The 25,872-nt window shown below is 39.2% G+C and overlaps 1 protein-coding gene across 1 annotated transcript in view; it reads left to right on the top strand.

Annotated features, from left to right (window-relative positions):
- The window catches only part of RYR3 (ryanodine receptor 3), a 358,818-nt gene that overhangs the window by 21,962 nt on the left and 310,984 nt on the right, over window positions 1-25,872 (top strand). Inside the window, exon 3 of the mRNA XM_004687571.2 lies at window positions 15,712-15,819. Coding sequence (XP_004687628.1) covers window positions 15,712-15,819 — 108 coding nt within the window. The remainder of the gene's footprint in view (window positions 1-15,711; window positions 15,820-25,872) is intronic.

The raw sequence follows: 25,872 nt of genomic DNA on the forward strand, positions 1-25,872 counted from the left end.
TTGTAAATAAAGCAGCAATAAACATGGGGGTACAAGTATCTTTTTCAATCAGTGTTTTTGTGGATGACTATGAATTTTTAGGACTGCTGATTTTTTAAAATTGTGTCATGTTTTTCAGCCTCTAGTAGTGGATAGTTGAAGAAAGTGGATAGTTAAATTCAGCCTCTATTAAACTATAGCCAGGTCAATGTTGATAATCAACAAGTACAGAAAGTTTAGGAGACTGGACTTTGATACCTTGGTGTCTCAGCTGAAAGGGATGGGAACTGGTAGTAAAAAGGAACGCAAGTAGTGAGAAAGCAGCCAACCTCTGTGGAAGAAAGTCGGACATGGCCATCAGAGGCCTCAAAGTAGGATGCTTTAACTAAAAATAAGTCTGAGGTGTATGACATGAGAGAGTGACTGGAGTGTGGGAGATCAATGAGGAAGAGAAAGCAAATTAATTGAGCTGCCATAGACAGCTCAGACTCGTAAAGCCTATTAGTTTCTTAAGACTGCCAAAACAAATATCCAAAACCAGATGATTTAAAAGAACAAAAATTTATTCTCCGAAATCTGAAGTCAAGGTGTTAGCAGAATGAGCTCCCTTAGTACTCTATGGAAGGGTATCTCCATGCCCACTCCAGTTTCTATGTAGTTCAGTGTTTCTAGGTTTATGGCAGCCACCAGCCCACCCTTCAGCTTCCACATCTTCATCTGATTCTTTTCTCTGTGTGTATTTCTGTCTTCATATGGTATCTTTCTTTCCCAGTAAAGCTACCAACCATATTGGATTAAGCACCAGCCCAAGGACCTCATCTAAATGTGATTTTTATCTGTACAGAGCCCTTCTTCCAAATAAGGTCTTATTCAAAGCATTGAGTGTTATGATTTCAACATATTATTTGAAGGGGGAGGGAACATTATTCTACAGATAACAATGTGAATATTTAAATCATCTGGAGTAGAAATTATGAGGAGTCAGACATGTCAGTGTAGAAGGGAAAGTGAAGGAAATACACAAATCATGGAAAGGAAGAGGCTACATGGTATCACTACCCTGCAGGAAGACTAAAAGAGAAGAGTTTGCTTGGGGAAGAGTAGTGATCTGGAAACAGTTAGGGGAAGCATGGAACCCATGTCCTAACCCCAAGTTATGTAAGGTATGAGAGAATGAACATCCTATAATTGGGAGGTCTCCAAGAAAAGTGGCGTCCTTTGGGAGAAGCCAGTTGTCATCCGTCCAGAACTCCCAGGTAAAAGTAGGAAGTGGGTGGGGTAATGTAGTGTACAGATCATGGAGTAGGTGTTCCAGCAGATTCAGAAAGGGGACGGGGGAATCCGAGGTGAGAGCATCGAGTAAGTGAGAATACCGAAGAGGAAAGATTACAGAGTAGGGTATTTAGTTGGTGGCAGTTGTCTAAAGAAAACAAAAGTACCAGCCTTGGTGGCTTTAGTTCTTCTGTCTCCTGTAGGATAGTGGCCATGCAGTGGCATGCAGGAAATGGAGGCTGAGTAGTTGTGCTGTAAGACTTGACTATTTTTTTCCTCTTTGCTGCCACAATCCCCATGTGTAGCTCCAAGCCTTGCTGTCCAACTTGTGGACACTGTGTTGGGCAGTAGGGGGCCTTGTTAGTGCCCTGTGATACCCTGCAGGTCAGTGGGCTTGGCTCCAGAAGGGCCTCTGCATTGAGTGGTAACTTTCCACTGAATTATGTACAAGTTGGCCTTGGGATAATTCTTGTTTTAGGTAGGACACAGAGATCTCAGATTGTTCTGTATGTGAATTGATCAGGTTGAGGGTTGAAATTCATTCCAACTGGCACTCAGATTCTAGAGTCTTCACATTATAGCTCTTTCCAATTAAACATTATAGCTCTTTCCAATTAACTGCTAAACTATCTCCTTCTTTTGGGAAACTTTACTCCCCATTTCTACATCCACATTGAACCTCATGTCTGCATATTTCTATTCTTGTTTTCACTATATATCTCTGTGTGTGCATAGTCTATATTTCTATATATTCTTAACAATCTGTATATTTCTATATATGTTTAACAGTCAAGATGAGAAGGAAAACAAAAACCAAAGAAATAGCATGAAAGTCAAGTGCAACACATATCAAGATTTTTTAATGCATTTGTTATTTGCTGGAGCTGAGGGCCTAATAAAAAGAAAAATGTAACCTTTTAACCTCAAGATCACTCTTCACCTATATTGTTCTCCTTCCTACTTGAGTTATTAATAATGTCATGATAACTTATCTGCTTGAGGCAATACCAGTCCTTTTTATTTAAAGACAGTTTGTACCTTAGTGGTAGAAATCTTCACAAAGAATTTATTCAGTGTGTAAAGTGGCACCATAGCTCTGCTGTTGATTTGTCATTTACTTGTTCACAGCAGGCAAATGGCCCCAGGTGAATTATGAGTAGGTATTATTCATGCTCCGGTCCCTCTGCAGTGTTTAGTACTTGGCTCTTCAGACCTAATAGCTGCTATTTTGGTCTCGATTAGCAGTATTTTTTCTCCCTCCACCAACTCCTGAACTTACTAATGAGATCACAAATACTTGCCTTTTCTTTTCCTGTGATTAGGAGAACATTCCTTTTCCAGATACTGCTTTTACATAGAAGAAAAATGATGCATTGCATTTGTGGTAGAACTTGAGTCTTAAAAACGCAATCATATTACATCTATCGATTTTACTGCTCATGGGTGTTTTAAAATCTTGCGATAAAAGATTTTATGGCCTCTTTGGAGATCTGGAGTTTACGGAATTTTGGAATTATACTCATAATTCACCAATCAAACTGTTGTTTACAAAGAACCCTAGATAGTGATGCAAGGGATCTAGTTTTGCCCTCCCTCCATCTGGCTGTAAAATTTTACTCAAAATAACCTTTCAGGTCTGAGTTTACCTGTTACATGACAAGAGTTTTATAAAGAAGTTTAAAACTGTCTAAAAAATTAAGATTTTCAAACATTTCAGTTAAGAGCTTTATTTCTCCTTTTCAGTAGTGCATTTAATAGTTTCATTCTTTTAACATTTTATTTTAAATAGTGACCTGAACAAACGCAATGAATTGAAACATTTTGTGAATCATTTGCAAACAATATCTTGCTTGTTCTTAATTTCCTGACATGGTGCAAATAGATGATCTTTAAAAATGCGAAACACTATGGGGAATTAATTTTTTTTCTTCATCAAAATTATTTCAGGGAGTGATCACAAAGTGTTCCTAACTCAGTTATTCCAGGATCTAATGACTTTCTCTATTAAGATGTTTCCAGATGATTTTCTTCCACTAAAACTGAGCTGAGCTTTTTCCAGAGCCTTTGGAAGATAAGAACTGGTACATGAAAGCTATTTGGAAGCCTCTTTCAAACAGCTGTTTTCAGCCATGGAGTGGTTGACAAAATTTAAAAACTCTTGACCCAATGTTTCAATTTTTAGTGAAACCCTTTCAACAAAGATTTTTGTCTCAAGTCCTATTTTAGTGCTTCACTGTACATCCCAAGATCATTTTACTTCAAAACGGAACAGATTAGCTCTCTTTGTGATGGGTCAGGCACTAACTATAGACTAAGAGCATACAGGCTGCAGGGCAGGATAAATGATCTCTCCCCTACTTCTCCCTTCCCAACAGCAGCCACTTCGACTTGAAATTTGAATTGTTATTATAATAGGCTGTGGTATCTAGATCCATACAACTTAATTCATTTTTTATAGCTGTAGAGAGGTTTTAGAATGTAATAAATGCTATGAAGGTATGTGAACACAGCAAGATTTAATATTACCCAACAAAATCTCTAGGAAACAGCAAAACATATTTTGTGAAAAAATATTAATCTAGGAAAGATGAGAATTTTTTGATGTTCATGAAAAAGTTTCCACAACCTCCTGATCACTTTCCAGGTTTAATAATAACCACTATGGTTTTGCTCATTCCTCAATTTCCCAGGTAAATTATGTCAACAGTACTTTGTCTGAAAAGATAAGCCTGTCCAGCATCTGTGGGTTTGGTTTCCAGAAGGAAAGTAGTTTGCAAACTGGAGTAAGCACATCCTTCAGCCCCCATCCTGTTCTTATGTGGGACCAGGAACCTGAGCCCCTGTTTTTCTTTTTCTCCTTTTAACAAACTCCTGCATTGTTCTTGAGCTGGTGGTCCACAGGCCACAGTTTGAGAACTGTGACAGCTGTAAATTTGCAGTCCTTTGCTTTACTCTCAGGTTGTTTCCTCATTCAACTTAAAACAAAGCTGGTAGCCAACTTGGGTATGTAGATGTAAGCATAGAATGAAGCAGTTATAACCTTGACTTCATTAGCATCATGATCTCACTTACCTACACTCCTCCCTTGGCAAGTTTCCAGTTGCTATAGTAATGAACAAACTTACTTCTTTCGCAAAATATGCAAGTGTAATAGGAAGCCAAACATGGCTTTATCTTGTTCACTCAGAACATCAGAACAAGTGCCACTGGAGAGTGGCTAGTTTGAAACATTCATCTTTAAGGGATGACAGCCTTTGCTTCGGTCACTGTAAGCTTTGAGGTGTGGCATTACAGCATCGATTTCTACCAGTATGTTCATTCTCTCTTGTGGTAACAATTTAACTCAGCCTTATGATTTGGAGATCACTGCTGGTTATTCAAGAGGGGAGAGAAGAGGAAAGACCATATGACCTGTCCTGCAACACCTATTCCCTATCTCCACTGTTGGTGGGAAACCTTAGTAACCTGGGTTATTAATGTGGGTCTCCACCCTCCATGCTTGGAATGTTTCCTGGCAAGGATAATTCTATTGAAGATAGAGCCTGAAGAGGTGATGGGTCTATTACCACTACATGGAAATAGGGCTTATTATTAAGTCAGTGGTTTTAGTTTGTGCAGCTACTGCCTAATAGTGCTAACTCCTTGCCCCCCATTTTTTTTTTAATGTCTGTGGGGAATACTACCTGGCCCTTTCCTGGTGGGGACATGAGCTTGGATCCTTGCATGGAGCACAAATCTTTACTTGTAACACTGTCATTGTGTATAGCACGAATCCTTGTCAATATAAACATCTAGTGGTTGTAGTTTGGCTGAGACAGCTGAGGAAGGATGGGGTCGAATTCTCTGAGGTCATAGAAAGACAAGTTATTTGGAGAAAAGTGTTATTTCCACGAAGCCTTTTTAAACCTGAAAATTTTTATCAACATCTAGAGATATACTCTTACCATTATTTCTTCCTTAATCTTTTATATTAATATGCATATTTTTAAGCAAAAACTCCATGTTGGAGGCAAAAAGATACAAACTGTATTTCCTCATGGCATTCCGTTTGAGAGAGTGGGAAGGAGACGTTGGAAAAACATTCAAAGCATTTGGTAGCCACAGCGTTGTCCTTGTCCTTGTTGGCTCTGAACTTCGTGACTACCTTTAGCTGGAATCTTTGAATGGAACTGGTGCTGTAGTCATGTCAGGACTCAGTCCACTGGAGGGTCCCCCAAAGAAATTAGTGATGCAGAGGGCAGCCTTCAGCTCCAGCTTGATATTTTGTCAGCTCTCGTGGGTGCCTCATTATGCTTTCCTCAACCTTCCCCTTCCTGTTGTGCAAAGAAAAGGCTGAGAGTCACATGTTGTATCTGCCAGCTGTTGAATATCATTGACTTGGCAATAGAGAAAAGCTTCACCATGCTTTCTAAATTCTCACTGCCATGTCACCACTTGAAAGGGAGGAGAAAAGAAATGAATAGCCAAAGGAATGCCTGGGAGCAATGAAGCTGGTCAGTATTCCTTCCACCAAAACTAATACAAACCAAACTTGTGACCCAGATGTAATGTTAGGTGTAGACTAGACATTCCTCCCAGTCTGCCCTCCTCAGCATTGACCTCAACTTGATATTTCAGCCTGTCACATTTCATTATAACACCAACATCCTGTATCTCATCTTCTCTCGCGAATGTTTATACCCTAACTTATCCATGGCTCACGGAACACACACACTGGTTTCCTTTCCTTTATGGTATTCTTCCTTCTTTCCTGCTCTGTTTAAGAACAGAGCAGAACAGAGCTAAGGCTTGATATGCAGGCTCTTCAGGATAGTCACTTAATCGTTTCTCATGATAGCTCCCATTAAGAACTAGAGTTTCTGGGCCCTCCCTGGTGGTGCAGTGGGTTAAAGCAAAGCACTATGAAGCTATCTGCAGTCACTGTGTCATAGGTTTAATCCCTGGCAAGGGAGCTGACCCACATGGCACAGCAGACCTCTCTTGTCTTGCCCACCTATTCTGCTCCCCACTCTGTCTCTGGTGAATCCTCTCACTCTTTGCACCTCTGGCCTGTACCCAGGTTCTTGAATGCATAAACAAATCTTTAAAAAGCTAGAGTTCCAGAGGCTTGGGGGTCCCATTACTCTCCCACAGACTTGGTGTAGTGCTCATTAAGCTAGAGTTTTAATTAAGGCCACTTTTTTTTTTTAAAGATTTGTTTATTCATACAGAACTGGTGTACAGACCAGAGGTTCAGTGGGTAAAAGGATTCACCAGAGACAGAGTGGGGAGCAGAACAGGCGGGCCAGGAGAGGTCTGCCGTGCCATGTGGTCACCTCCGGGGCAGAGATTGAACTCATGTGGAAGTGGCTTTAGCTTCTTAGTGTTGTGCTTTAACCCACTGTGCCACCAGGGAGGTCCTATTGGTGGCCACTTTTGCTTAGGACCATACAATGAGTCATTGTCTCAGTGATCTTGGTCCTTAGATTGTAGGTATTATTTGGTGCTTTCCACAGCTGCTTGTTCCAGGTTCATGTTGTATGTTTCCACCTGTTGGCACCTTAGTTATTTAACATGCCATCCATGTCAGGCAGGGAGAGAAACTTGGCTCCATTACCAAGCATTAAGTTTGTCAGTTGTATTCTTGCCCAGCAGGCAGTTTTACAAACTAACCACCCAGTGTTGAGTCTCTGATTCTTTGCCCCTTCTTCCTTATTTTAAAGGACACAAGCTTCACTGCACTGATTTTTGCTAGGCACTTAGTAATATTCTTCCTAACAGTGCCAGAAATAACTGCTGCTTGGCAGAATTTTAGTGTTCAGGTATTATGGCACTACTTTCGGGGGGGGGGGAGGGTTTAAGGAGTGAGATGATAACAACTATTGTTTAAATTTTAAAAAGCTAGGTTACGCATTTTAAAGAACATTTGTATTTTGAGTAACTGAACTCTTTAAAGAAGGATCTGGAGTAAGAATGAATGTTTCCAGGGACTTGAATTTACTTGCTTGTTACAGTAGCTCTGCTACTGAGGTCAAAAACCTCCTGCTTAAGAATCACTTGCCTTGTTTTTTCAAAGTACCCACCTTGGGGGTTTGGGGGAGCCCTTGAATCAGAACTTTTAGCAATCTCACCCAGGAGTTCTCAGGCCCATCGTGTTTTTGCATTATGCTTCCAAAACAAGCTTATATTTATGATACTCTTGTGAGAAATCTTGAAGCATCATCAGAAAGATAATTGATGTAGTGAGAGTTGCTTTCTCTTGCATTAATAAACATTCTCCCTAGGAGAAGCTCAACTGTAATGGATCTGTCGATCAGTGTCAATTAAACAGACCATCGATGAATAAGTTGGTTCTAGCAGTTTTTTCCTTTATCTATAAAGCACTTAACTGCTCCCCCCCCCACACACTCACATGCTCAACTCCTTTCTTTTTAAGGAAAAAAAAAAGTAAGTCTGTGTAAGATTTGTTTTTAATTTGTACAGTGTCTTTTTTGGTAGTAAATATACTATCAAATGAATCTTCAGATAGCCCTGTCCTGGTAGGATTTTTTTATAGCCACTAACATTGTAACTTGGGGGTTATAACTTGGAATGGAAATTTAAAGCAGGTTCTTTCTGATGAGAAAGACAAAATAGTTATATACAGGGATGGTAGTTCTGATATTCGAATATCTCTGATGTAGTTTATGCAAAATAATTCTTCACTAAAAAATGCAAAAAAAGTTGCAGCTGTTTTTGTTGCCATTCTGAATGTAAATACAAGTAAATACAATCTTTTACAAGGCAAAATTTCAAAATAATCAAAACATATCTGAGCATTTGAGAAATAAGCAAGCAACAGTGATTGTGGGTGTAGTTCAGTTTTTTATCGCTTTGGGTTGACAATTTCACAGTAAACTTTTGGTCAAAGGGTTTTTGCCTTGTAGTTTCTATTCCCTGCTTTTAGGTAGCTGCGGCACCTCCTTATGTATTAACAAGTTCAAGTTTTCTTCTAAAGTGATTATTATTTTTTTTTGAAAGGCTCAACATCTTGCTGTGACTTTATAACCTTCTCCCCTCCCCTTGCACATGATCAACTTATTCTATCCCTTTGCTTCTGAATACTCTCTCTTTGTCTTAGAATAAACCTCAGGCCAGCTTGACATCTGCTTATGGCTGTGAACAACTCTGCTTAGTGAAGAGCATTGCAGTAGTGATGTTCTAGAATTGTCAGAGCTCCCAGGCAGCCACTCAGCCCGAGACTGTGAAGCATCTGAGATGGCTCAGAGCTCAGGGCATTGCTCCCCTATACTTGGTGATCAGAAGAGGCCATTCTTCATTCCATTAACAAATTGATACTGTCCTCCTTTCCGCTCAAAGAATATTTTCCAACTGAATGTTTCAGTCTTGTGTACCACACAGTTTACATATAAAAGCTTTTATTAGCAAAATCCAAGCCAAAATTGAAACTCGAATGCTTTGAGTAGTTAGTGTATATACTTTAAGACAAAGAGCCTCTATCTTTTACCATAGTAAAATAGTAAAATATAAGAAAAGACTTAAGTTTCTATACATTAGAACCTGTTTCATGGTAATAGCTATTTACACAGACATTTCTTCAAAATGTTTAAAATTTAAAAGCTACATGTGTATATCCTTGGTGGAAATTTCCCCATCACACAAAGTTGAAATGCTTTTTTGAAGAGATTGTTTACATGTATAATTCTGTTTGAAAACTGATTTACTTTACATATAAAAACTTTTATTAGCAAAATCCAAGCAAAATGGAAACTTCATACACATTTTAAAACTGCTTGAAGGTAGAAATAATCTTGCCTGCCAGGAACCTGAACTTCCTAAAGCTCAGAACTCTTAACCCCTGATAGTCCCACTAGTCTTTGCATCCTCAGTGGCCTTTCCAAAATAGTCAGGAACCTAACATGAAGTTCTTAACATTTTATCAACATGTGAGAGCTAGCAGCAGGTCACCCAGTAGGGTTAGAATACTGCTTTGGAGTAGGGATGAAACCTTCTTTTAAGACATATGCCAGAATATGTGTCAATCCTGGAGTTTGAACTTCAGGATTTGACTGCTATCCCCTGCTGTAACTGTGGTGAACCATTGCTCCTTTTCCAAGTTTCAGGTATCCCATTTATTAAATGACTATGATCACTTCACTGAAAAGGCTGGCTAAGATAAGGATTAAATGAAAATTTATAAAGCACTTAGAGCAATACCTGATTTTATTTAGATGGGTAAATAGATACATTTAAAATGTATATTGGATCCTTTTCTTGTCAACATAAATTTTATATAATTCTTTGCATCTCAGTTGACCCTCTTCTAAATAGTGGCAAAACATCCTCTGTTTTAGAAATACCGAGACTGGACCGCAGATTCAGATATAAACATTCATTGTCAAACATTTTTTAATATAATCTAGCCACAATTTAACAAAGGTGACAAAGATAGGTTTAAAAAAATACCTAAGTGCATAAATAAGACCTGGTTGAGAAAAGATGTGGGTGCTAGTTTGCTTAATGACTGACTCTACCTTTTAAAGTATAATTATAATTGTGTACTATCAATAATAGATAGGAAATTTTAAAATGAGCTCATGTCTCCTGTAGATGTATGAGATAATGTTTTCGAAGTGCTTGAAGCTCCTAAAATACAAATTACATGTGCCATCTCTGGCTTTCTTGATGCTGTCCCATGGGAAGTTGATATTACCCAGTGCCACACTATGACCAGTGGTGTGTGGTTAGCCTGGAACATTTTCTGGGGGATAGAATGATTTTCTGCACCAGAGTGCTTGACAAGCTTTCCTGTCATGATCATTGAGTAGGACTACATTGAGCCGTCATAGGGAGATGGTTGTCAGTCTTGTTTGAGGTGGCATTGTGAAATGGAATAAATGAAATGCATATAGAAACCAGGACTCTGGGGACTGAGTAAGCTCTCTCTGTTACTAATACACATACTGCCCTTGGAGAAATAGACTTTCTCTATCTATATAATTTGCAATCTAGAGCCATGAGAGAATGAACACCTGCCTTATTTGTTATCAGACTAGACTCAGTATTTGAGAATGATGTGCTTCTTCATAAAATTCATAATTTCAAGACTTTCTCCTGAATGGTGAGGACTGGCTGGTTAAAGAGCCCCAGTTTTGTCCCCCTGAGTCTTTGCTGCTGGCTTGTAGTTCTCCTGTTGGTTACTTCACTTACCATTCTTTTGAACATATGGGATACCTTTTTTTCTTTAATATTCTATCACACTTGTAGACCAAAAGTCATACCTTAGTATGACCTCATCTGACCCAATTGATACATTAAAAATAAACTTTACACCTGAAGGAGCAGCACAAGAAGAACAACAAATGAAAGGTACAGTGTATTCCAGTGTTCTCACTTAGTTCCTGATTCTTCTATAATGAACATGCACACTGCTCCTGTCTCTGTTGACTTGGAACCCCAGAAATTAAAAGACTTGCTCCCATATCCCTGACTTGCTGCATTCAGATCCATCTCTGGGCTGACGAGATGCTCTCATCTGTCTTGACTTTCCATAATCTGGAGCCAAGAATATAAGATTTATTTATCCTAGTTACCTCAGCTTTACTTTTTAGAGTTCTCTTTGAACAAACTGGCAGCAGTGGGGTTGGAACCATGTAAACCCATCAGCATTACAGTATATTATGACATCAGTAATATTCACCTTGCTCCTCAGTTCTAGGAATGGAGTGGCAGGAAGAGGTAGAAAAATAAGTCAACAGGAGTTATTCATTACTTTCTCTTTCATTTGATTATTCCCTTTACCATTCCATGATACTTCCAAGTACTTGACCTTTTCCCCTAGTGACTTGGGTGGAAAAGCAAAAAGAAGCAAGGATGGAGGTTCTATAAAGTCAAAAAAGACTGCTTCAGCTAATAGAACTTCAAGCAGAAGTGAAACACACAGACAACAAAATGGAAAGAACAAATCTCCCATCTTGTTCATTCATTAAGTCGACATTGCATTCTTACTATGTGCCAGGAACTCCTTGCAAGTAGGAGGTCAAGTTTCTGCCGGGGTTGGCTTCTCCTGACCACAACATCAGAGAGGGTACTGCATCTTACAAAATAGAGACCTCGTATAATCAATTCAGCTTCACATATATCTTTTTGTATATGTACTGTACATGAAGTCTTATGTACAGTAGAGCTCTTATAATAGGTTAAACATTCCTGAATGCACAGAAACCACATCTGTTCTCCTTTGTTGTCCACAACAGCAGGTACAGTAATGAATGTAAATTATTATGTTCTGTAAATGCTGTCTCACTGCTTGATGGACATGGGGAAAGAAAGTGAGGTTAATTGGGCTGACTTTGGTGGTTGGGTCTCGAGGAATCCTCCTTTGTGGAGAATGTCAAGTTCTGATTCCTGCTTTTCTTCCAGGTGAGTCTGCTTCTGTGACATTACAGGGACACTTCTCACTCTACCATAATCATCCCGTTTGCCTAAACAGGAGATTCTAGTAGACAGTTTGCCAAAAGTAATTACTGTATGTGGTTTATTATTGCACAGTCTGTCCTTTTTGCATTCTTTCACATCCAGTAGAAACATCCTCTCCATCCAGTGCCTACTTCTTCCTCAGCCTCACTTCATACATCCTGCTGTTTGTTGCCCCACTCTTCCCTTTCTTCCCCCAGCCACACTCAGCTCTGTGCTTCCTAACTCTGGGCCCTTTGAATCAAAATTTCCTTTATGCTTCCCCTGCTCTCCACTAGACAGTGCACCTTGGAGGTGAACATTTTGCCTTATCCTTAAATAAACTAAAAACTAAAAAAAAAAAAAAAATACTCTCAAATACTCTTAGAGGACATGAAGTCAGTTGTAGAAGATAAATTGAGCACTTACTATTCTGTGTATTGGAGATAACAAAACTTGAACGAGACACAGTTTTCAGGATAGCCACATTCTAGAAAAACAGATTGCAATGCATGAAACACTGTATGACCCAAACTGACTGTGGAGGGCTGACATTACCCCTTTCTTGTAACTAACTCTGCTCTTCATTTCCCCGAAGGCTTGGATAGTACAAGCTAGAACTATACCGAGTACACATTGTACATGTAAACATGGTAAATGAATCCATCAGCAGGAATATTCCCACCATCTTGGGCCTAATAAATACTTCCAGTGCAGTAAGGAAAATATTAAACAGATTGAAGAAGCATAGAAGATTCATAGGCCTCCCCTTATACTATTTTCCACTAAGTGGAGTTAAATGAGTACATTGTTCCAGGTTTACCCAGAATTGTGGCATCTCAAGGTTTCCTGTAGGACATTTGGAAACCTAGAGCTTCTGAAGGCAAAGGACGGCCTGGGGAGAGTGATGAAGCTGTTCAGTTTCAGAACAGCTGTCAACAAAGCCTTTCTCTCCATGCTGAGAATCATCAAACACAAACCTGGTGCCTGCCAGGCAATGGTTCTGAGGCGTAGTCTCCTGTGCACGCAGACAATAAGCGGGCCTCCTGGGAGATGCTCGTGCTGCCAGCAAGTTAGCTTGGATGCAAGAGTGGCCTTTTCTCATTCTTGGGAAATGTGGGGGAGGAGTGCGGGCCAGTTTGGAGTTTAATTAAGGATGTCAACTGGTGTGGCAGGTCAGGTGACTCTGTCCCATTCAGGTCACAAGTTGCTGATTGCATTCTGCTGTATTCTGGATATTCTTACCCTCTTTCCTCCTGTGGCACTGCCCATACATAGTTCTGTGTTCTGTTGTGTTGGCCAGACCTTATCCCTGAGTCTAGAGAGTCCGAGGGGCCACGTTTTAGAGGTAAACTCAACTATCAGGAAACAGATACCAGTGGCAGAGATTGTACTCACTGTCCCTGTTTGAATGTGCCCCTTCACACCAGTCATTAAGTCAAGGCCATCCTGGGGCTTTTTGTCTGGAGGGACCATGCCCAGTGACTGACTCTCAGTGATCCTTCATCAGGATGGATGATAGCTGTGCTTTGGGAGTGCTCCTGTCTCCTGTCCATGCAAACCAGATATTGGGAGGGAGAAAACAGACTTAGAACTAGTCTCACAAAAGGGCAGGATCCCTAGCACTGTCTGTCTTAAAGGGAGGTTTTCATAGAAATGAGTATGAATGTTGAGATGATTCAGTTGCTTAGCCAAAAGTATCCTTTAAAGTCCTAACTATAACTGCAAGCATCCCTGAATAGAAAGTATCTAAATCACATGCTGTATTGTATTGGAGGAGGAAGAAGACAAAATAATCAAATGTTGGCTTGTGGGGTGGGGGAGATGAGGTATCTTTTTCTTTTCTCTTTTGGCTTTTCTGATGACATGAGATTTGGGTAGAGTAAGGAGTAATGGAGAAATTCTGAAAGTCTTCTGATACAGCATCATATTTTGGGAGACTAAGTTGTGCAATATGTTTTTGGCATCAGGTCTTTCGGGAAATGCTTCATCATATGATTGTATGCTATTTGTCATGATGCTATATGTACTCTAAAAATACTTCCCGGACACACAACTCTGCCCTGCATCACCAGCTGTCTGTTTGCTCAAGACCCATACAAATGAGTTAATTACCTGCAGCAAGAATAGACTTTGAAAACAAAGCAAGAAACATGTAAAATACAGGCTGTTGTCTCCTTGTGTTACAGTTTCTCCTTAGTGACATCATTCAGCAAATGGGCAAGTTCCTGTGATGCCAAAATTTAAGGAATCCTAGGTTTTTAGGATTCCTCACTGCAGAGACCCTGAGTCGAAAAGTACTTAGGTAGAAACATACTCAAGATATGTCACTTCTAGGCTGACAGTTGTTGAGATTATGCTTGGCTTCTGGGACTTCAAACTTAATGGAAGGAAGAAGTAGGCGCATCCAGCAGGTGGAGTGGCTTCTTATTTTTGAAGGCATTGAAGTTGGAAAGATGAAGAATGTGCAGTCGCTAGGAAATTAAAGGGGTCTTAAAGATTGCCAACTTCCTATATATTTATTTTTAAAATGAAATGCTAAGTTAAAAGGTAGAAAGGTTATCAGTGCCCCCTGTAGCATGCTTGCTCTAGCTTTTAAATTTGAGCTCCATGGAAACTGCTGTACCTGCCTCAGAGTGTCAGGCATAGCGGTCTGACTTCTGGCCCTCACTCCTCACTGTGCTGCCAGTTTCACACAGGAAACAAAGCCTTGGTATGCAAGGTGATGCTAAGCTCTATTCCCAGGGGAGATGGTGTATCCTGAAGCTGGAGTGTGAACTCCTGAAAAGCAATGGTTTTGGTTTGTTTCTCATATCCTTAATACCAAACACATAAATGTAGCATAGAAATGTAGTACTCAAAGTGTCTGCTGGTTGAAATATTCTAGTTGTAGGGAAATATTGTATCATTTCTCACGTGTGACGTGAACAATACAGAGGCAAGTGTATGGACTTTGGAGAAAGACTATCTGAATTGAATCCAGTTTTAAGCCATGACCTTGGAAAGGTAAGCTAACTTCTTCTATAAACTGCAACATTAATAATTCCTGTCATTTAGGGTGGTGGTGAGGATTGAATGAGTTAACCTGTGCAAAACACAGCAGTACTTGACACAGAGAAAGGTATTCTATAAGCATTATCCATTAGCATCAGTGTGCAAAGAAAGCTGTCTTTTACTATTGTTGAAAAATGTTCCAGAACAGTCATGATAAGAATGGAGTATGTTTTAAATTAGAGTGAATGTTGTAGATGTCATCAGTTCTTGAAGTTCTAAATATTTGTTCAGAATTAGAATAGCTCTTGATCCTTTCTATTCCTTCTTTTAACACGGCAGTATTCCAGTTTGCTTAACGAGTAAATAGATTCCCTACTCTGGTCACTGTTGTCTACAGCCACATTCTGGTCTGTTCATTGTCCTCTTACAGTTATTGTGGGTGAGATCTTTGTGGATTTCTTCCTTTAGTCCCACCAAGACATTGGTATGGATCTGTCTGTCCTGCCTTCCTCTTCATCAGCAACTTCATTTGTTTTTATGATGTAACTTTTTTTAATTGATGTAACTTTTTTTTTTATCCTGACACAACATTGTTGTACAACACTATATATGCTTTTAAAGACTGTTTTAACCCTTCAGCTGCAAGGTCCTTCAATGCTAGTTTTACTGGTATTAAGTCTGTAATACTCTCTACAGGTTACACGCATGAAGTGGATTCTCTCCCCATCGCACCCAGGAAGGTTTACTCCTCTCCTTTTCAGCAACTTCATATGCATGTTCTTCCCACACATGTGCAGCCACATCCTTCAAGATGATCCAGACATTTTGGTCACTTGAGACTTGAGGCTTTTCTTCTTTTCATCCTTCAGAATCCAACTTGAAATCTAATTTAACTAGAGTAAAAGAAACCCATCTTCTGTGAATTGAATGGGTAATCATTTTAACTCACAGGCTCTTTGCCTTTGAGATGTTACTGTATGACCCATTCCTGAGTGATAATGAGGTGTCCTTATTCTGGTTTTATTTCCACAGTATGTCCCTCCTGATCTCTGTGTCTGCAATTTTGTGCTGGAACAGTCTCTCTCTGTCCGAGCCCTGCAGGAAATGCTTGCCAACACAGGTGAAAATGGTGGCGAAGGGGTGAGTACCTGAATTATGTCCTAGGTGGGAATTGGGACCTACAACAGCCCAAAGGTACATATTTTATTTCACTCATCCAGTTTTGAGCTGGATAACTTTGAGATGATCCATATAGCATTAGTAAATCTTTCTCTGTGAGTTTAGTGTCTGTTTTCAGCATCCCTAATCCTGCTTCTTTTTATTAATCAACTTCGACTGGAAAAGAGAAGAGAGCACCATTAAGGCTGCCTGAACAGGGTATGGGACACCTGCCCCAGGAAGTATGGAGAGGCTGAGAAGGACTTGAGGTGAAGGGTGTCTATAAGGCAGCCTTTTTCCCTTGGAAAGATCTCATCAGAATGACTTCCCCAGTGGTATACACTAACATGTTGTGACAGTTTACATAGTGTTTCCTGTCGGATTCAGTCTTCATCATCTGCCCAGAACTGCAGTTTCACTCATAATAAGCAAATGCAGAACTTTGAGTTTTGTTGCCAGTAAAATGGTCCCCAGTATTTAAAAGATGATGCTCTTTATCTCCCGCATCCTAAGGTCTCCCGGGGAAGATTTAACCAGGCAGCTCAGAGTAATTTTTGACTTTCTTTTTCCCTAAGACTTTCTTTTCCCCTATATCCATTTATGTTTATGTAGCATAGCATTTTAATTTTACAACCTGAATATCTTAAATCCAAATCCCTTCCTCCTTCCACCTTGGATAATGCTTTAGGCAACTATCTTTTGGATTATTGCAGCAACCTACTGTTCCTTCTGTACTTATTCCTCCTACCATTTATTTTCACTCCACTGGCTTATGTTCTTTCTAACATGTATATCTAATCATCATACTTGCTGTTTTACAAATCCTTTGTCTTCCCATTACCTTGAGATAAGATCCAAAGTCTGTAACTACATGAAAATCCCTGCAGAACTTGGTGAACCCTGCTCACCTCTCCTGCCCCAGCTCTTACCACATGTCCCCAGGCACTCAGTGTTCCAGTCAAGTTGAATTCCTTTCACTTCCTCAAATGTGAGGCCCTCTTGCCTCTCATCATAGGATCTGTTAGCACAGATCCCTCCTCCTCTCTAGCTGTGCCCTTCTGAAATCTCAACCTCTCCTTCAAGGAACTAGTGGAGATATTAGATCTGCTGAGAAACCTTTGCTGACCCGCAAGTCTGGGATGGTTGCCCTCCTTGAGCAACCATCAGTACTTTTTCGATTATCATTCTTATCACTCTTAACTTAATGACAAATCTAATTTTCTGTGTCCCACGCTTGAAAGTAGAGCACAGGTAGTTTAAAACTATGGACAGTAGTTTACTCTTAGTTGACTTGAATGAGCTCATTCAAATAATAAAGGAGTGTCTCATTTGTGGTAGAAGAGATAGTGACCATAGAATAAAAAAAGACCCACCACAGTATTTATGTTTCGATAATCTTCCAGGCTCTTAATGTGAATTTATGTGAATCTGCTAGTTTCTTAAGGTAGTCATGTTCTCATTTATAAAATTAGGATGTTTAATTACTTCTCTGGAGTCCTAAACATAGTATTTTTGGTTTAGAATAATAGGATTTGTCAGCTACCTAAATGTAGCTATTTTTGGTTTTCTAGAGAATTAATGCTGGTGAGTTCTTGTTCTTCTGATGATTGCCAAAGTTGGTGTGATATCCCCCTGTTTTGCCTTATTACCCCATGCCCATGCTTTCCTCCAGAGGTACATCTCCTCAAATATATCCAGATCACTGGCACCTTTTTTTTAATTGCTCACTCTTTTCCCAAGAATGTCTAATCTGTCACTTACAGACATCTTTGATGAGGGCCACCTGGTTGACTCAGAATCTTACCACTTCTGGTCAGCTGACATCAGCAAGGCCTGCTTATGACTTAGGGCTCCACAACAGAATTTGGGAGAAGCTATATGAAACCAAGAATAATCCTGTGGACATTCCCTTAACCCATGTTAGGCAAAAAGCACATTTCAGAGGACTTCTCTGTCATTTAGTCTGAATGGTTCAGAGAGCCCTGTAGATGAGAAAAAAAACTGAAAACTTCTAGTTATATTCTTGCTCCTCTCTGCTGACAAGAACTTCAATAGTCGTAACTTGATTTGTCTTGAAGAAATCAATAATCCATTTGCCAAATAGGTGTGAAGGCCAACTTAAAGCTCAATGCTCATTTGGGAATGTAGGTATAATATCTACCTTAGTTACCAGCCTTGCTATAACAGTTTACCCCACAGAGTCAGGTTGCAGCAGCCACCCTCAATTTGCAGTGTTTAAGAACAATACATTTAATCTACTGGGGAGCCACCTTCTTGAAAACTTGAGTCCAAAATAAATGATCTGTGACAGTTTTATTATTAGTCATTGGATAACAATAATGACCACGTTGGATCAGACACTGAAATTTCCTATGTTTAGCATTTTTGTATTTTACCAAACAAAAAAAATATCTAGATCTAGTGGCTGTTTCTCATCTTGACACATTGTTGTTGTAACTGTTATTATTGACCAGAGGTCTTAGTGCTAGAAGGAACAGACTTGAGGAAAGAGCTAGAGAACAGGTTGAAAATGATACTCTTCAAATTATTAAGATTTTACTCTTCACCAGTGGCTCTGCTAAATAGTTCCTTGGACCACATCCCCAGTTACTGTTACCCTCTCAGAACTCTCTCCCTCAACCCCATCTGGGCTCACAGTCTTTATTATGAGAAATAATATTTTTAGATCATCCCTTGAGTCTGATTGTTTGCTTTTCTGAAGTGATTGCTGTACACATTTAGTATTAGTACTTAATTTGATTTTAGATGATAATATTCATCAGGGAAGATAAGCAGGAAAAATCAAAAAGGAAATGAGTTAGCATGACAGACCCAAGTGGTTCTCTGGAGAGCCTGGGGACGTTTGAGTGGGATGACGCCTCCTTAGCATGCTGTCCCATTCGGTTTGGAAATGGGCATTTTCTGCTTTTAAATAGATGTTACTTTCACTAATGATCATGACTGCACCAAGTGGAATGCTTTGAAGAGTGTAATTTTTCCTTTTAGCCATACAGTGGTCCTTGTGTGGTATGTCTGTTCATGGCTGTGCAACAACTAAACATTTTTTATAATGACTTCAGTTTGTTTATTCATGTGATGTGTGTACAATGTCTTTTGGCAAGGATTCACAGTTCTGCAGCAGTTCCACCTGCTGACAAAGAGAACAAAGGTACCAGCTAGGTTTACCAGTGCAGAGTTTATAATTGAAATCCCCTCAGCAATAACCAGTTACACGTGGGATCCAACTTGATGTTGTCAAGGGGAATAAATGATGGGGACCAAGAACCAATGGTTTTTTGGTGTCCTCGGAGTTCCTGCTAGCAAAATGCATGCTCAGGTTACCTCTGCTATATTCTACCTGATTTTATTGTAGGGAAAATTAAAATAGGGTAGATGTGTAGCACTGTGGCCAATTAAATGACTGGAGTTTGAAGAAAAAGCCCTGAAAGCAAATATCAAATATTTTTACATTTGCCTGGATTAAATACACAGTATGTGAAATACCCAGACACCTTCAGCAGGACATAGGACTAAGAGAGATGTCATTACTTCTTTTCTAGACTACGATCCCATTCTCCTATAGAGATTACTTTGAATATATTATAAGCTACAAAGAAAAGTCAACTCAGGAATCAGTCTGATAGGTTTTCATTCTGGAAGCTACTGGAACAGATCACCTCTGGAGTTCAAGTATTTTTCCTTCCTGTGCCTTACTGTTCACAGGAAATGCAAACCTACCTCATAGGACTTCAAAATGCAACCTACCTCATCAGACTGGTTGATAAGTAAATGAGATCGGGCCTACATGTATCTGTCAATGTGGAAGTGAACTGTTGGTCCTTCTCTTCCTCTCTGGCCCATTTCCTCCCATCACATATCCCAATGCTTCCAAAGAAAGAAAGTGCTAAGCAGGCTGTCCAGGTGCATGGTAAATCTAACTCCGAGTTAGTTTTGGTGTGAATGGTTAAAATGTTTCCAAAATTGAAAATCTTGATTAACCCAGTCACAGCTCTATGCCTTTTCTGAGAAGGATTTGGTATTTTCCTAAAAGTTGACTTAATCACTGTCAGGCTTTTACAACTAAAAAAATGAAATGTCCATATAAAATGAATGATTGCCACATTATGCTTTACTTTATTTAGCATGGAAAACACCAGAAATACATTAAGATGATGCTTGACTTTAGATGCTGAAGTGCCTAGAATGCTAATATCCAGTCAGCCTGCTAACCTTGATTGGGAAATGTGATCTAGAAAGATGCTGTTTCTGTAAGAACTTTAATCACAAGTATTATCACTGGGAGGTGGCTTTTTAATTCCCTCTATCACTTACATGAGAGTGTCATTAAACCCAAAGGGAGACATGGGCTTCTTTCATTTACACCTGTCTTTAGAATAAGGATCCCCACACAGTACATGCTAGAGAAATACACACACACGCAATAGCACATTTGTCCTACCTGACAACATTTCATCCTTCCAAGAACTAGAGGTGTCTCCTGGTGTCACATGACCTTGTAAATGGCCAGCAAGTTATAATCTTACATTATACTGTTTTCTTGTAAAGGTTATTAAAGTATAAATCACAAGATACTTACCTTGCAGCCAAGTTCAAGGACATTTCATCCATCTTAAAAATTCACAGAAAATTTAGTCACAGAAAGGTGACACTATCATTAAGAATCTGCTGAAGATGCATCTGCCTTGACATTGTTAGGTTAACAAGCAAATCAAAACAGATGCTGATGAGGGGAATTAGATTCCCCTTGTCTAAAGTCTGAACTCCAGCAATTCCCACATTTGGAGATTTGCTGAGAATTTATCCAGAATGAAGAAGGCTAATAGAATTCCTCCCTGCCTTACGTCATGAGTTTCTACCATTGTTTCTGTATTATGGAGGAGAAGAGCTATCCCATCACCCAATTTAGCCTCCCAATCTAAGAATTTGGGCTTCCCCTCATAGTTATCGAAAAGGAGCCAGAATGAGAATTTATGTTGGTTTGGGGTTTAGGGAGGGAACAAGGCTGATGGAAGAACTACACCTGCAATTCTAAGAAAACTTCTTCCCAACTGAGGGTTTTTAAAAGAAACAATTTAGTGAGTCAAATCTAACAGTGGACATTAATTATACCTTTAGGATGAGTGGTACAATTTCCTTTGGGGAAAAAAAGTACAAAGTTAATTTGCCTGTATCTTGTAAATCCTGGGATCTACTCATACGTGTCCTGGGATCTACTCATACATGAACTAGAGCCAGAGGACATCAAACACGGTGTTCAAATCTGAGCTCCTTTTGTGGGTAGAAAGCCACTGGATCTCAAACCCACAAAGTGCTGGAGCCACCAGCTCGTCCATCCAGGGACATCACCCCTGCTTATCCCTAACCTGTGAGAGTAGGAAACCACCTTAGTAAATTTTCAACTTGTAAGACCTAACCCTGTTTTTCCTTTGAAAAGCAGTAATGACATTCTGGTTTTAGATATCCACCCCCTTTTCTTTTTAGTCATCCACAGCAGCTACAAAAAAAAAAAAAATGTATTTACAAGATAACCAAATCAGCTTGGTGAAATTGTTCTTACTTGCCAAAACTTTAGCAGGTTTGTACATTGGAAGCTACTCTTTAAAATCTGTGTTAGAATTCACCTCATGAGAGCCACCTGTTTGGGTGACAAAGATGGGAGTCAGGAGGTTATGAGGCTTGATTCAAGGCAAATCACTCCCCACTGATGAGCTTTGGTTTCTCCACCTCTAGATAAGAAAATCGCTTAAATGCAAAAATGCTTCCTCCTGTCTGTGGTGGTTATAATGCACCAAGTTAAAATGGAAAAGTGTCTAATGGAAAAGTGTCTCCACTCCTCTATAGTGATACACTGCAGCCTATCACTGCTTAGCTTTGGAAATATTGGTCTGTTTGTATTAGGTCTTCAGACACCCAGGGATAAGAAACAGTGAATCAAAGTGTTTTATTTTTTTGTTGTGGACAAAGAATTTTTGAGACTTCTAAAGCATTGAGTAATGACTGTGTTATTTAATTTGTTCATACATGTATTTCCCATAAACTTTTTAGTGGAAAAATATAGGATATTTTGCTGGTTTGACAGAACTTCTTTCTTCAGAGAGTCAGACGTTATTTTCAGAAGTGAAATCACTAGAATCCTCAAAACCAAAATTTTAATGGTCTTTTTAAAACTGTCATAAACATTTGTCCCTTTTCTGCCCCCTCTTCTCCCCTCATTACTGTTCTTGCTCGTACACTGTGTTTGTACTTTATGCTGTGATGAATTTGATTAAATACTTATCTGATAAACTGATAGTTATGAAGATGTATACCAGTAAGTCACAATTCATTTTTTAACTAACCTTTTGATAACATGATATCTAATGAAAATGTGCCATCTGAAAGAACTTATTTTATGAAAAGAAATCCCCTCTTTGGGAAATGAAAAATCTAATCGACAGTTTACAGTTTTTATAAGAAAAGAAAAATCCCAAATTGTCTGATGGTAGGCAGTGACCATTTTACTCGGGTGAATTTTCTTATTAAATGTAATTTTGAAAAAGTACTATAGATAAAGAAAGGCTATGACATCTTGCTTGCTAGATTCTTGATGACCTCACTACTTTGTTGGGTTTGACGGGGGGGGGTACTTTTATAGCTCATGTGACCGTAAATTTGTAGCTAAAATAAGAAAATATATAGCAGGTAGGAAATTCCCTGTATTCTCATTGGGTTTTTTCTCTTTAGTAAATATCTGCTGATTGCTCGCAGTCCTTGAAGTTTTCAGCAGGATCTGTGCACACTAAACTATCCATTTACTATTTTGTTTTATTTTGCTAGCTCAGTGACCTCTCGGAATGGGTATGTTATCCACTCCTTCACTGTACATGTACTTTGCATGGACAACTATCTCCAGCTCTATTTGCAATGAACTGGGCATTTCACTTGTGAGTGTTCTGGGCAATTTCCATTCTTTGTGCCTCTGCAATTTTGAAAAACACCACTGTACCACACACTTCAATCTCGTGGAATTAGAGGTGGCTGCACACTTAGAAATTTGTTGCCAAGCAGCTTGTTAAAACTGCTGCACTACAATTAGGAGAACGGCTTGCCTGGGGACTCATTTCTTTCCTTCAAGACATTGAAAATTGTTTTTAAAGTCTCTATTTTCTCCCTCTGAATGTGGTCTAGATTGCCTGTGGCCATAGGTTTCAACTTGATCAGATGTCAGAAGTGTGCAGCTGAGCCTTGATCCAAGCTTTTCGGTGCTTCCAGCACTATTATGCAACTCCAGTTCTGCTCTTCCATAGAGCTGGAATTCATAATAAAAATGGAAAAAGCTAGTTCTGTATTCACCCTTTCTCATCGAACAACCAGCAGAACAATCAGATATTTGCAATGTCAAGAATATTCACTAAGATTAACTAGCTTTTTACATTTCTTCATCTAAATAAATGCATTTTCAAGTGAAAGAACCCACAGAATTAATTTTAAAGCTCCAGACTATAGATTTTCCCCCTTTCTGAATATAATGCTTCAGCTTTGGTGGAATTGCCTTTTCTTGGTGACACTTTTTCACTCTAAAGCCCTTGTGTTCTAAAATCAATATGCGTATGTGATCATGGTGAATGTCTGCAAATGTGATAACATTTATCTTTGCTAGTGTCATGCAAATTCTGGCATTCTCTTCATTCATGGTGTGGACACTCCAGTGTTCTGTTGTCTACAGAGTCTTGTGATAAGAACTCCTGTCAGAAAACTTGAGCTTCTTCCCCAGGACTGGACTAAAGGAGTGAAAGACAGAGAGAGAGGGGGTGGGGGAGGGGGAGGGAAGAATGTGTGTATGTGTTAGTGTTACATTTTAACTACCAAAAAATTAGAGTCTAATTAAAGTTTCTTAGAGAAGGGAGGAAGAACTGGGGCATCTGTGCTTTCTCTTTGGCACTTTCTATTTGGGTAAATAATTGTATTCTTAGTGTAGTATCTACACTAATAATATTGTGCTGAAAATTTTAAGAAAAATGTGTTACATTGGAGGGCAGGAGCCAGAGATAGGTAATAAATGTTTCATTTATATCTTAAGAACATTTTTTATTTGAACACATTGTTGTTCATTTTAAAGCATTAAGGTACCACCCCCCCCTCAGGTGAATACCCCATAGAATTTCCTCTCCCAATTTGCCCATGCACCATCACCACAGTTCCCTGTGCTCCTCCCTCCCTCCATCCTTCCAATCACTCCCCCCCTACCCCCTGCTTGCAGGATAGCTCTGATTTACAATTGTCTGTTTATTTTTGTTTTGTTTTGTATTATTATTTTTCCCATGTCTTACTTGGTTCCTCTATATTCCTCCTATAAGTGAAACCATTTGATATTTTTCTTTTTCATTTTGACTTATTTCACTGAGCATGATCCCTTCTAGCTCCATCCATCTCACTGTGGATGGCATGAGTTTACCTTTTTGATTGCTGAGTAGTATTCCATTGTGTATATATACCATATCTTCATGATCCAATCATCTGCTTTTAGACATTTGGGCTGTTTCCAGGTTTTTCCTATTGTAAATAGTGTTGCAATAAACATGGGGATGCAGGTATCTTTTGATTCAGTGTTTTTGTGTCCTTTGGGTAGATCCCTAAGAGTGGAACTTCTATGTCATATGGAAGCTTCATTAGTAGTTTAGGAACCTCCCCACAGCTTTCCATAGTGATTGTACCAGTTTGTACTCCCACTAGCAATATAGGAGAGTTCCTTTTCCCCACATCTTCACCAACATTTGTTGTTGCTAGTTTTTTTGATATACATTGTTCTTACAGGTGTTAGGTAGTATCTCATTGTAACTTTGATTTTCATATCCCTAATTATAATGGATGTTGCACATTTTTTCATATGCCTGTTGGCCATTTGCATTTTTAGGAACATTTTTTAATTCTAAATTATAAGATGATTATAGTGGCTCTCCTTTAATATTCTTGTTTACTTTTTCAAAATGAAGCCATTTGGAATTCAAGAATTCCTGGTAGAATAAAGTCCTTTCGGTTTATTTATTAGAATTTTCCTTTGATCTCATAATTTACTTTTAATAGCAACCAGAGTTTAAATTATATATTTCTAAGGAGAATGAGATGAACTAGAAACACTCCAACTTATTTCCATTTCATAAAAATTTCATAAAAGCATCTATTTGGATATTCTAGCAAAGAAAAATTAACTTGGTACCAAAGAAGCCCTGGTCTCAATTGATGTTTTAATTCTTACTAGAGTAAAATCCCTGTGGCCAGTGTCCTATTCGTGAGTTTCCTAACTAGCATTAGAATGAAAGGATCTGCAGAGTTGAAGTCAGAGAGCAGACAGAGACTGAGAGCAAGAATAAGAACACAAAGATTTAGAGGACCTCTGGGGTAGGTCTCTACCCCATGCTCTACTGTGGCTGCCTGCAGAGAGAGGAGAGCAGCTGAAAGCACAGTGCTTCACACCTCGTGTTTCCTGTGGCTGATGCAGAGGCTTACACAGCAAATGATGTCATTTTACTCAACACTGTTTTGTTTCAGTGTCAGTGAGAATAAGCAAGCCTGGCCAATATGGAAGGGAATGACATTGGCGAACACTTGCTTCATTATAAGAACGTGCCTGTAACAGTTTCAGTGGGAACTGGCTGCCCTGAGCTGGGAAAGGAAAGTGTTGAGCCTTAATCCACAGTCCTAAGTGTTATCCTGTGGGCAGGAGGCAAGCACCTGCTGGCAGGAGTGGGTGAAACTGCCACTTTCCTAGCTTTGTTCCACCTATTTGTGGCTCCTAAAGATTTTAGGACTCTGTCTCAGACCAGGGTCCACCCAAGAGGAAGACATCAAGGAAATGAGAAAAATTAAGACAATGTGGACTTGTTTCACAAAGTTAACCAAAAATAGAAAAAGTTTACATTATTTTTATTTGTTGTATGTCTTCCTTAATCCCTATTTTCCATGGTTTATTGTTTTTTAATTAATAATGTAGCATTACTTGATGTCTTGGCTCGCTTTTCACAGTATAGATCCAGG

Source organism: Condylura cristata, unplaced genomic scaffold (assembly GCF_000260355.1).
Source record: "Condylura cristata isolate star-nosed mole 26May11 unplaced genomic scaffold, ConCri1.0 scaffold00023, whole genome shotgun sequence".
NCBI lineage: Eukaryota > Metazoa > Chordata > Mammalia > Eulipotyphla > Talpidae > Condylura > Condylura cristata.